General features: G+C 42.1%; 2 protein-coding genes across 5 annotated transcripts in view; both read left to right on the top strand.

Moving 5' to 3' along the window:
• Positions 1-12978, top strand: part of LOC147322323 (uncharacterized) — a 333216-nt gene that overhangs the window by 100486 nt on the left and 219752 nt on the right. The window lies entirely within an intron of this gene.
• The window catches only part of LOC147322330 (uncharacterized), an 86439-nt gene that overhangs the window by 18670 nt on the left and 54791 nt on the right, over positions 1-12978 (top strand). For 2 of the 4 annotated variants that reach the window (XR_015131081.1, XM_086306853.1), the window contains exon 1: positions 11231-11787. Coding sequence is in view for 3 of the 4 variants with exons in the window: in XM_086306853.1 (XP_086162979.1) it covers positions 11770-11787 (18 nt within the window). In the remaining variant the exon portion in view is untranslated. Of the gene's footprint in view, positions 1-10778; positions 10850-11230; positions 11788-12978 lie in introns of those variants that run through there. The other 2 variants (XM_086306854.1, XM_086306855.1) reach the window with 2 other exon arrangements.

Below are 12978 nucleotides of genomic sequence, written 5' to 3'. Positions count from 1 at the left end.
AGAAAAAAACATAATAATATTCAGGTCAAACATTTGCAGGCTGAAATAGCTGCATCCAAGTCATTCAAGTTGAAAATCTCCTTAAGTCTATTAAGTGAGATCAGCTCATTCAGTTTTTGTTGATTTCAGCTGATTTCAAGAGGAAGGAGCTGCAAATCTGAACACTCTTTTTTCCCAACATAACTCTTTTGACACTGAGTTGGTAGTGGGGTATGTTCCTACACCTTTCATGACAACTATCCTCAGCCACATATTCCTGGATATGTATAATGACACCATCAACTTCCCATTTCACCATCATTGGCTTCTTTGATGTGACTTAGTGTTGACTCTGTGTACCTGTGAAACTCCATGACATTGGGTAAGAGGGCTTTATCATGTTATATGTGAGAGAATTTAGAGTAACAGTACTCGAACATGCCAAATCACTCCACAGCTTACTGCCATTCCCCGGCTGTAACCTGCATATGCATCACATTAAACCTAAATCCTGTACCATAGCCACATGATGGGCATGAAGATGAGGTTCATGTTGCCAGATAGCTTCATCGCCACAAACATAAACATTCTTCAAAAAACAAAGGTTGTAAATATTTGCTGTATTTACAAGCACGTGCAAACAAACAAGACAATAATAAAAGAAAAATATATCAACATTTTACAAATGATACACTGAATGTAAAAACCAAATATGAGCACAACTCCACATGTACAATTGTCACTGCATATAAACATGACAGATGACATATTATAAGAAGTATAAACATATAATATACAATATGATCTGAAGCTGGTACTGGTGTATTTAAATTCCTTTTCTTTAGGCTCACATACACATTACTGCTTACCCTAATCATCTGATACAAGATGCTACTTACTTTTTGTGCAGTATTTACCTTAACATGCACTATGGTATAATAGCCCACTCACTTCTATAGTGCTGGTGATGTAGACAATAATGTCAGTTGATATGTAAAACTAGGAGAAGTAGACCACAAATGGGAGATATCGAGTGCTGGGAACACATTCTGTCTGATATTATTAATCTATCAGATTCTTGAATGTTTTATGTACTTAAGCCACAGTTAGAGAGTGAAACAGAGACTGACACTGGCTGAAATGTGTAGTAAATATTTTATTTTGAACTTTTATGAAGAAATACAAACTTTGAACTCTGGGCTGCTTTACTGTGTGTAATATTGCAAAGCACACTTTGCCTTTGTCAAGCAAACAACAACAACAACAATCACACACGCACACACAAACGTATAAAAACGATCACACAAAGAGGGACACAGAGGATGGAGACACAAGAGGAACCTAATGGACAAGGACCCAGAAAGGGAAAATCTACCACCATTCGCAAACGTCGTGTCGATTATTATACAGCAATAAAAAAGTTAATCCAGATACACACTTCAAATGTGAATTTGCGTTTCATCTCATGTTTTCCATCGTTTGTTTTTAAAAAAAAAAAAAACACTAGTGCTGTAATATCAATTCAAATTAGAATAAAAAAAATAAAGAGACGTACGAAACACTGTGGATGTGCTTTAATGTACTAGAAATACTACTCACCATCAGTTACAAATGAAAGAAATGAACAAAAGCTCGTTTTTGTCACGGGCCGGTATTTTGAGTTTTATGCCCGTTTGTATTATGTTCTGGTTTGTATAGTAGAGACTTAAACCTTCAGTTAGTTCTATGGTTGTGTTCTCTGTTTCCCTGTTTAGTTTTATCTATTTAGGTTACTCTCATGTCTGTGTCTCCCCACTATGTTTGTAGCATCGTGTCTTCAGTGTGTGTTTGTTGTGTCCTCTGGGTTTAAGTCTCCCTGACCTTTGTGTGTCCCTGTTATGTCTTTGTGTCTCGTCTGCCTGTTCCGTCCTTATGTTGTTGTTTTTTTTGCCTGTCCCCTTTGGCTCTTTTGCCATCAGAATTATTGTCTAAAGGCAAAGAAAGATGCCCAACGGATTTACTTTACCAAATTGACCATCCCAGCCTTGCCATAGTGGTCCATTTGATTCACCTTTTATTGTTTATTTTATTTTCACTTGCTGAATATGGGACAGACTTGACTGGAGGAAAGAAGGGGAGAAAGAAAGAGGGAAAGAGAAACAGCTGAGAAGAGGGACGGGGAGAAGGGCAAAAAACAAAAACCAACAGAATGGGCAGGAAAAAAAAAGACAAAAAATGCATCTATCGATCACCTGGATCACCTGCTGAGAAAGAAAAAAGAAAACAAGCAGAAGAGAACAAGAGTAATAGAATAAACAACATCACAATGATATATGGGAATATGACAGTAAATACTAAATATTAAACATTATTGTGCAGCTCATAAGATCAACAGAACACAGTGTGCTTTGAGGTAGGAGCCAAAAAGGGTGTAGTTTGTGGGTGTGATCACCCGTGTGTACACCTGTGAGCATGGACGCGCTTGTTTTTTTAAAAGGTTCCTTCATGTAATGATCTGCTAGAGGGTGGGGGGGGGGGGGGGGCACAGCACCGTCCTCCAGGGCATGAAGCAGGTATGGAGGAGATCAAAACTCCAGACATCCAGAGGCCCCCAGAACACAAGAGACCAAGGAAGACCAACAGAGGGGCAGCTGCGCCACTGTCCCAGAAAGAGCTGAGGAGAGTCCCAGATGAGGGCTCACTCAGCAGCCGCGGAGCAGAAGCCAGGGGGGGTTGCAGTGACGCGCCCGTGAGCTCCGCCGGCAGCCAGCCGTGCCTGAGTGACCGAGCCCCAGGCCGAGAGGCCGGGGGCACCCCACCTCCGAAGTGGCCCGAGCGAGCCCCAGGCTCCAGGCCCCGATAAGCGGCCGCCAAGGAGTGAGCCGGCGTGTACCTGGACGCCCATCCCCAGACACAAAGAACCACCAACACACCGATGTCTGAGGGCATCTGCCACTGGCAGGGGAAGTGGTGGTGGGGGGAGATAGGCCTCCAAACCTTGGAGGGCCTGAGATGTCCCCAGAGAGGTGGCGTCTGACACCCAACCTGACATATAGACACAGACATACAGGCACACACAGATACAAACATCCATTCCCACCCTCATGCTCTCATATGCACTCACTCCACACTCAACCAACGTGGAGACAGACATAAAGAGACGCTGTACACACGATCACACTCCCCAAGCGTACTCTACAAACCGGGTCTAGGTACCCTTGCCCCTGGAGGGGGGAACTGCACCCAGACCCAGGTGGTGTTTCCCTTTTCCCTGCGGTGGGGAGAGGCAGACCGCCCCGACTCCGCAGCAGCAGGGAGGCCCCACACTCCAGACCGCAGTCGGATGGCCAACTCCTCCTCCTAGCCCCCCCGCTCCAGCAGGCCGCAGAGAATGGGGGTGAGAGAAGACTCCAAACCTCCCTCCAACCGCTCATATGTAGTGTTGATGCATGTGTGTTCTAAGGTGCATTTAAAACCCAGGAGAGCTTGGAGCTACCTGCCAGAGAGCAGCAGGTAAGCGCATAGTCCCTCCTGCTAGCCCTCAATGTCTACGTGTATTTAAAATTGAGAGGTGGGCAACGACGCCAGGGGTGAGGTGTACACCCTGATGGTAACTTGGATTCCGTGTATCGTGCCCACCCCCAAGATCCTATATGTATGTGTAATGAGAGTGTGAGTAATGTGAATGTCTAAGTTGTGAGATAAAATTGAGGCAGAGGCAGCCAGAAGGGGACGGGGGGGGGTAGCCTCCTCTGCACCCTGGTGACATACCCCTACTCCAAGGCCCTGCATGTGTGGGTGGTTGTGGTGGAGCGGGAAGAGGGAGGCAGCTGGAGATGGGGAGGGAAGGAAGGGAGGGGCAAGTGACCCCTCCCTGGGGCCAGCTCCCCCGCTGACCCCAGTAGGCACCCCCATACTCCGCGACCCGCCAGGGAAAGGGGGCCCAGGCCCATCCAGACCGGGGCTCGGTGCAGCAGCGCCTCCCGGCCCCACAGAGCCCGGGACAGTCCACCCAACCCCACCACAGAGAAAACTGCACCCACCCCACCATCCACTCATCTTCCAGACTACACAAGACAATAAACACCCAGGCTGAGATCTTCCTCCACCTCTCCTATATCTCCCCTTCCTGCAGAGGCAGCTCCTGAGGAGAGGAAAGCTCCGTCCTTACGTTATCCTCCCTGTGTTTCATTCCATGTCTGTCATGTGTATCCATGTATATTTCCCCAGCTAATCTTGTCTCTCCCTCTCTCTCTCGTGTCCCCTCGACCCCTGTGTCAAATTCGTGTTGTCACAGTCTATGTCTCACTATCTCCTGATTACATTTTTACAAATATATTTTACAAATATAAATACACAATGTATTGACAACCACTGCACATGTAAGAAAAATCCACAGATACATAAATCAGCAGTCATATTGCAGTGTGTGTTAGAGAGAGAGAGAGAGAGAGAGTGAGAGAGCCCCCAGGAGCCAGAGGCATCCAGAGATGGATGCACATACAAACAGATGAAGTTTACTAAAGAACAAAACATGAACATACAGAACCAGGGGTAAAAAAAAAAAATAATAATTATATGAGTATGCGAAAAAAATTCACATACATATACAGTATATGTGAATTTTTGAGGCTCTCAGAACAATAGAACTTTTTTGTTGGTTGAGTCTGATATTGATTGTATGTACAATTCCATATCCTTATAAAAAGGCAGAAATATGGTGTTTTATTAATAAACTTACATTTATGAATAAAATATTTAGCTAAAAGTATTAACAATTTTTTTTTATAAAAAAAACATTTATCATTCTTCCTGGAGAACTTAAAGAAACAGAATAAAACATTTTCCCATCATTAAGAAAACTCCCTTAAAATATGGACAATAACAAAACTGCTAAATTCTTCCAGAATCTCTGTGTAGAGGAACAGTACCAAAAAAGATGTGCCACACTTTCTGGATGATCCCCACAGAAAGTTCAATTAGTATTTATGTGTCTTTTAAATGTTACCATATAATGACTGGCTGGTTTAACATTTATGAAGAATTTTATATGAGATATCCTTCACCTTGTTTACAATTAGATATTTATGGGCTCATCCTGACTGTCTTCCAGGTGATATCTGGAACATGTTGGTTCCAGTAAGATAATATATATATGGGAGAGACACGATATATTCTTGGAATAAACTACGTATTCTCTTATTACTGTTACCAAGTTCCTGTGAAAAGCAGATTTTTCCCACTGCTGACTCAGCTGGATCAGGGAGAGTGACTGAGGTAGATATTGACCTGTCAGTGTTTTTATATAACATTAAGGGTATGGCACCAAGCACCATTGAGAATTCCCAAACACTGACTTGAAAATTATATAGTGTAAGGAATTCATTGTAAGTAAGTAGTGCTCCCTCTTTATTAACCAGCTGAGCCATCAATAGGATCACATTTTGGACTCAAGTTTCCAGGAAATGTGATTTATTTTTAAATAAAATATGTCCGTTGTTTTTCCATATAAAATTAAAGAGCATGCAGTCAATGTCTTTACTAATCTTCTTATCCAGATGTAAGGAGAGAGCAGCATATGCCAGTCGGGATATCCCTTCAGCTTTAGTAATTAAAACTCTACCTTTCAGAGATAAATCCCTTTGCAGCCACTGGTTGAACTTTTTTCGGATTCTTTTTTGTATAATCGGAGTGAAGTTTGACGAGCATCTTGACTTTTGGTCTTTGGATATTAACAAATTTTTATCATTAGAGAAAAAATTACCAATAATCATCCCACAGATGTAATATTATCTACAGCTACTTTTAGTACCATCGATGTTAAGTTAGACTCTTTTTCTCCAATTGATCTTTCTGAGTTAACTTCAATAATTACTTCCTCCAAACCATCAGCTCTTTCTTTTGCTCTCGGAGGAGGCGGACGCACTTTTTCTCCTCTCCCTAAATCTTCCCTGCTTATGTCCTTGTCTAGTCTCGTGGGGGTTTTTTTGTATTTTCCCTGGAATATTCTCTCACAGTCTGTTCTCTAAAACCTAAAAGAGGAATTATGGATTGGATCAACTGGTCCCTAAATGCAATTGACACCCCTTTCTCAACGAGAAGTTTGGGCTTGGGTGAGCCTGAGTGCTGAAGATATCTACCTATTCGGAACCATGGTAACAGGGTTCTGGCTGATCGGAGCTGGCTTGGCCCTGGCTTATCGAAGAATTAAGAAAGCGGAATCGGCTGTTCAAACCCCCACAAGGCTGCCCACTGGGATTGGAACGATGGGAGAGGCGTGAGTTTCTCAAAATGGGCTCATTGAGTCAGCACGGATAAGATCTTGGAGAGGCTACGGCTGCTGTGAATACTCAGAATAAGATCTCTGACTGCAAACTGGATACATCTTGGAAGGGCTAGCTCGGAATAACATCTCTGGGCGCAAAATTGGATTACATCTCGGGGAGGCACACTGCTGTGAGTTCTCAGAAATTGGCTCCTTGAGCACAAGAAATGACAACATCACAGAACGCAAGTATGGCGAAGCTCGCGGCTCTCCAACGGGAGAGTGAGAGACCAGTGTTGGACTGTAGAACTGCTTTGAAATTCATATGAGCTGTTCGCACTAAAGTAAAAAATACCATTACTTCATGCGGATACCCTCTCGGCGCCAGCTGCAAGGCCGGAGCTGAACACCCTGATAACGACTGTGTTTAGTCTGTTCCTTCCCATTCCATGCAAGGCCACCAGGGTTGGCTGGAAGACTGTTTACTTAGCCTGGCAGGGCGAAGGACACTGTCTCAGCTGAACTATGGACACAAACACACATACATATACTGATACTGATAAGCACTCACCGACGCATCACCCTCCCTACCCCGGATCCAACGCCACCTCCAACGCTTACCTCCCCTCTGATGTGGACATCGGGTCAGTTGGAGGCGCAATCGAAAGATTGCAGCGGTCCCAGATCAGATGTACACACTGGAACTCTTTCCCATGTTGCTTGTCTGTGTTTATTGTGCTATGGTGTGTTGATATCTGTGCATTCCTGTATTATCCTTTTGTGTTACACATTTCAATGTTTGTTCCTCGCTACCTAGCCTGACCTGTCTCCCCAATGTGATGTTTGTGTATTGTATGTACGGTCGGCAAGGTCTGTCATCTCGGTTGTGGGCAAAAGACCTGCAACTGACAAATAAAGGCTATCTCATCATCATCTCTCATCATCTCATCAACGTGTCTTTTATACCCCATTCCTACAAAACTGCTCAAAGACGTCCTGCCATTAATTAATTCTTGAGTCTTAAATATGATCAACCTATCTCTAATAATCAGCTATGTACCACAGGCCTACAAGGTGGCTGTAGTTAAACCTTTACTCAAAAAGCCATCTCTAGACCCAGCAGTCTTAGCTAATTATAGGCCAATCTCCAACCTTCCTTTCATATCAAAAATCCTTGAAAGAGTAGTTGTCAAACAGCTAACAGATCATCTGCAGAGGAATGGCTTATTTGAAGAGTTTCAGTCAGGTTTCAGAGCTCATCACAGCACAGAAACAGCTTTAGTGAAGGTTACAAATTATCTTCTTATGGCCTCTGACAGTGGACTCATCTCTGTGCTTGTCCTGTTAGACCTTAGTGCTGCGTTCGATACTGTTGACCATAATATCCTATTAGAGCGATTAGAACATGCTGTAGGTATTACAGGTACTGTGCTGCAGTGGTTTGTATCATATCTATCTAATAGACTCCAGTTTGTACATGTAAATGGAGAGTCCTCTTCACCCACTAAGGTCAATTATAGAGTTCCACAGGGTTCAGTGCTAGGACCAATTCAATTTACATTATACATGCTTCCCTTAGGCAGCATCATTAGAAGACATAGCATAAATTTTCACTGCTATGCAGATGACACGCAGCTCTATCTGTCCATGAAGCCAGGTAACACACACCAATTAGTTAAACTGCAGGAATGTCTTAAAGACATAAAGACCTGGATGGCCGCTAACTTTCTGCTTCTTAATTCAGATAAAACTGAGGTTATTGTACTCGGCACTCGGTGATCATCGAACAATCATTCAAAATAGTCAACACGGTCGCAAGAAGCGTGCGGAAAAACCAAGGCGCAAAATAACTGCCCATGAACTGAGAAAAGTCAAGCGTGCAGCTGCCAAGATGCCACTTTCCACCAGTTTGGCCATATTTCAGAGCTGCAACATCACTGGAGTGCCCAAAAGCACAAGGTGTGCAATTCTCAGAGACATGGCCAAGGTAAGAAAGGCTGAAAGACGACCACCACTGAACAAGACACACAAGCTGAAACGTCAAGACTGGGCCAAGAAATATCTCAAGACTGGTTTTTCTAAGGTTTTATGGACTGATGAAATGAGAGTGAGTCTTGATGGGCCAGATGGATGGGCCCGTGGCTGGATTGGTAAAGGGCAGAGAGCTCCAGTCCAACTCAGACGCCAGCAAGGTGGAGGTGGAGTACTGGTTTGGGCTGGTATCATCAAAGATGAGCTTGTGGGGCCTTTTCGGGTTGAGGATGGAGTCAAGCTCAACTCCCAGTCCTACTGCCAGTTTCTGGAAGACACCTTCTTCAAGCAGTGGTACAGGAAGAAGTCTGCATCCTTCAAGAAAAACATGATTTTCATGCAGGACAATGCTCCATCACACGCGTCCAAGTACTCCACAGCGTGGCTGGCAAGAAAGGGTATAAAAGAAGAAAAACTAATGACATGGCCACCTTGTTCACCTGATCTGAACCCCATTGAGAACCTGTGGTCCATCATCAAATGTGAGATTTACAAGGAGGGAAAACAGTACACCTCTCTGAACAGTGTCTGGGAGGCTGTGGTTGCTGCTGCACGCAATGTTGATGGTGAACAGATCAAAACACTGACAGAATCCATGGAGGGCAGGCTTTTGAGTGTCCTTGCAAAGAAAGGTGGCTATATTGGTCGCTGATTTGTTTTTGTTTTGTTTTTGAATGTCAGAAATGTATATTTGTGAATGTGGAGATGTTATATTGGTTTCACTGGTAAAAATAAATAATTGAAATGGGTATATATTTGTTTTTTGTTAATTTGCCTAATAATTGTGCACCGTAATAGTCACCTGCACACACAGATATCCCCCTAAAATAGCTAAAACTAAAAACAAACTAAAAACTACTTCCAAAAACATTCAGCTTTGATATTAATGAGTTTTTTGGGTTCATTGAGAACATGGTTGTTGTTCAATAATAAAATTATTCCTCAAAAATACAACTTGCCTAATAATTCTGCACTCCCTGTGTAGCTACTTTTTACAACGGGTTTTCCCATTAACAGAAAATAGACAGAAACCCTAAAAGAAAATGGCCTTGTTTTATGCACATCAAGAAGGAGTCAGACGACCGTCGGTTCAATCCCGGTCAATGTATGAGAAAACCCCCCCCCCAGAGAATTTATTATTTTTGTAAGAGTGAGAAAGAGAGGGAGCGAGAGAATCGATCCAACTTTCCTACAAAACGTTATACCACTCTGGGTCAAGACGGGCGATATAGCACGGACCGGTCAGATGACTACGCCGGATGGAAACATAACCGGAAGCGTCCCGGGGACTTTCCCTTTGACCTTCATCCTGGAATGATCTGATATCCTCGTGTCGGTGTTGTTCCCACATCATCATAATAAATGTTGTTCCAGGTTCAACATTGCCAGTGACCAATCACATTGTTGTGACGTCCACCTCATCTGGAACAAGAGAGATATTTTATTTAAAAATAAATCACTTTTCCTGGAAACTTAGGTCCAAAATGGGATCCTATTGGTGGCTCAGCTGGTTAATAAAGAGGGAGTACAACTTACTTACAATGAATTCCTTACATTTTATAATTTTCCCGTAAGTGTTTGGGAATTCTCAATGGTGCTTGGTGCCATACCCTCAGGTACTTTAATGTTATATAAAAACACTGACAGGTCAATATCTACCTCAGTCACTCTCCCTGATCCAGCTGAGTCAGCAGTGGGAAAAATCTGCTTTTCACAGGAACTTGGTAACAGCAATAAGACAATACGTACTTTATTCCAAGAAGATATCGTGTCTCTCCCATATATATAATATCTTACTGGAACCGACATGTTCCAGATATAACCTGGAAGACCGTCTGGATGATCCCATAAATATCTAATTGCAAACAAGGTGAAGGAAATCTCATATAAAATTCTTCATAAATGTTACCCAGCCAGTCACTATATGGTAACATTTAAAAGACACATAAATACTAATTGAACTTTCTGTGGGGATCATCTAGAAACTGTAGCACATCTTTTTTGGTACTGTTCCTCTACACAGAGATTCTGGAAGAATTTAGCAGTTTTGTTATTGTCCATATTTTAAGGGAGTTTTCTTAATGATGGGAAAATGTTTTATTCTGTTTCTTTAAGTTCACCAGGAAGAATGATAAATGTTTTTTTATAATAAATTTGTTAATACTTTTGGCTAATTTTTTATCCATAAATGTAAGTTTATTAATAAATCACCATATTTCTGCCTTTTTAGAAGGATATGGAATAGTACATACAATCAATATCAGACTCAACCAACAAAAAGGCTCTCAGAACAATATATATATGTTGATTTTTGCGCATACTGATGAGATAATTTTTTACCCCCGGTTTTGTATGTTCATGTTCTGTTCTTTCTTAAATTTCATGTGTTTGTATGTTGTATACTTATTGTGTGTTTCAATAAAGTTCAATTTTTAAAAAGTACGTTCTAAATGAAGCTTCAGACGTCACTAATCACGTGACTCTGGCCAAACGAATCAAGCCTCGACACAGTGCTGAAGCAGTATGTTGATCTTTTTCACACACGCACCGGAGCGTCAGCTTCAAGCGGACCATCACTACCTCTCACATCTAAAGGTAAGTGTCAAGGTAACTTTGAACTGAGTTCAGTCAATCTCGAGTTTTTTTAAGTTTTCTGTTGCTCTCTGTGAGAGGAGACCGTTAAAGGCGAGGCTCTCCAGAGTGTAGCAAAACAGGAAACAGCAGCTGGGTGTGTGTAAGTGTGCAAAAGAATAGATTAGAAGTGCAAGTGAGCCACGAGTAAAGAAAGGTCAAGTTTCGTGAGTTGTTTTTCTCACCACTGATCACGCGCTCAACACTCTACACATACTGGCATCACACGCGCGCTCTCGAGCATCAGTATTGTACAATTCTGGGCGTCACGTGAGTTGAGGGTGTTACCATATAACGGAAATCTCCATTGTTCTGTAGCAGTGGTTCTCAAACGTTTCACCTTTACGAGCGACATCAAAGCGCAGTAGTATAAGCAGTAGCGGTTTTTGATACGGGCGATTTTCAATTTCGCTGCACAGCTAAAGTGTGCAATTTACTTTGTGTGCACTCAAATGGAGTCGAGTCAACCAGCGCAACCTCTGGCCAAGTACCATAGCCTACAGCCAGATTAACTTGTGACACACACAGTAGCGGTTCCGTATCAAAAAATCGTGGTGGGGATTAGTTGTCTTTGCTTAATGATTGGTTTTAGTCTTGACAATCCTCATTGCTGGCATTGCATCTTTCAATGCCAGCAATGCCAGGTATCAGTGCTCAAGCCTTTTGTGTTTGTTTCCAACAAGTTTCCCACCTCGGGAAGCAAAAATGTGTTCTTTTACTTGTCAGATGAACATATGAGACACTTTGACTCTTCAGTGCAGTGTGGAGCCTAACAAAGATCTGTTTTGTGTCCCAGCTGATCAGCAGGAGGAGAAGAGTCTGACGGAGCAGCAGAGGAACATTTTCAGCTACTTGGACTCAGCTCAGCCACTACAGAGGAAACAATGAGCTCAACACAGAAGGTGACAGACAGAGCAGGGCGATATGACCAAAAATATTTATCACGATATACGTTTGAAAATTTGCGATAACGATGTAGCTGATGATATAATTGACGCGAGACAAAATACTTTACAACTCCACAAAAAACACGGTAATAACGACGGCCTGCTAGCATGTCCTACCACAAATAGAGTTTGTTGTGTATCTGACGTACGAAAGCTAAACCAGTTCCACACCACTGAAGTTGAAGCATTTTTACAAACCAATTCTGGTTCATCTGTTTCATTCAACGATCCGCTTTCACCCTTCTCATTCTCCGTCACCGCCATGTTTTTTCCTCCATGTGCGTATGAAAACAAAAGCACTGCGCATGCGCGTTTTACCCATATTCTATCGTGATATTTCATTTTCTTATCGTTGCCCAACATTATACCGGTATTACTGTGAACGGTATGATATAGCCCAGCCCTACATGAAAGGCACCCTGATTGTGCACTAATCACACATTAAAATGAGCAAAAGAGGCAAAACTGTGTGCCAGAGTCTCGGGTCAGCGTTTGTTTTTATGTCACAGCACCAGAACGATTGCAGGTGCTCATAAGAAGTTACCATAAATCACCACCTTTCATGGTCTCAGCACATCGACTCTGTTATTAAGAAAATGGGACAAGGCATAGCTATGGCTATGAAATGCTCTTTGTGTATCACTTCTTCAGTTATGAAAGATGTCATTAATGCACTAGTAATGTCTCATCTGGAGTATTGTTCAATCATTTGGTCAGCAGCTAATAAGACAGATCTTAACAGACTTCAGTTAGTCCAGAATAAGGCGTCCAGATTAGTGTTAAGATGTTCATACTATAATAATATTGATAAAATGCATAATCAACTTTCTTGGCTTCCTGTACAGACTAAAATATTCTATGGCTTACTTGTATTTATAAAGAAAGCAATTCTCTTAAACACACCACATTTATTTCTGCTCAGCTGCAGTATCCAGATGAAATACATAATCATATTACACAGTTTTCAACAAACTGCAATTTAGTAAATGCTCGAGTTAAAAGTAACTTTTTGTAAAACTGTTATATTTAGAGCAACTTTTAAGTGGAATAAATTGCCTTATAAAATTAGAGAATTATTCAAACTATTCAAAACTTCAATGAACATTTAAAAGCCGATTTACAGAACTTTTAGTTGTTGTAAATATT

The sequence above is a fragment of the Aulonocara sp. 'chitande type north' Nkhata Bay genome, linkage group LG9, assembly GCF_057382095.1.
Source record: "Aulonocara sp. 'chitande type north' Nkhata Bay isolate Kocher_YH1m ecotype deep benthic linkage group LG9, A_spYH_male_GT1.1, whole genome shotgun sequence".
NCBI classification, from domain to species: Eukaryota; Metazoa; Chordata; class Actinopteri; order Cichliformes; family Cichlidae; genus Aulonocara; species Aulonocara sp. 'chitande type north' Nkhata Bay.
This window is presented reverse-complemented; position numbering and strand designations above follow the sequence as displayed.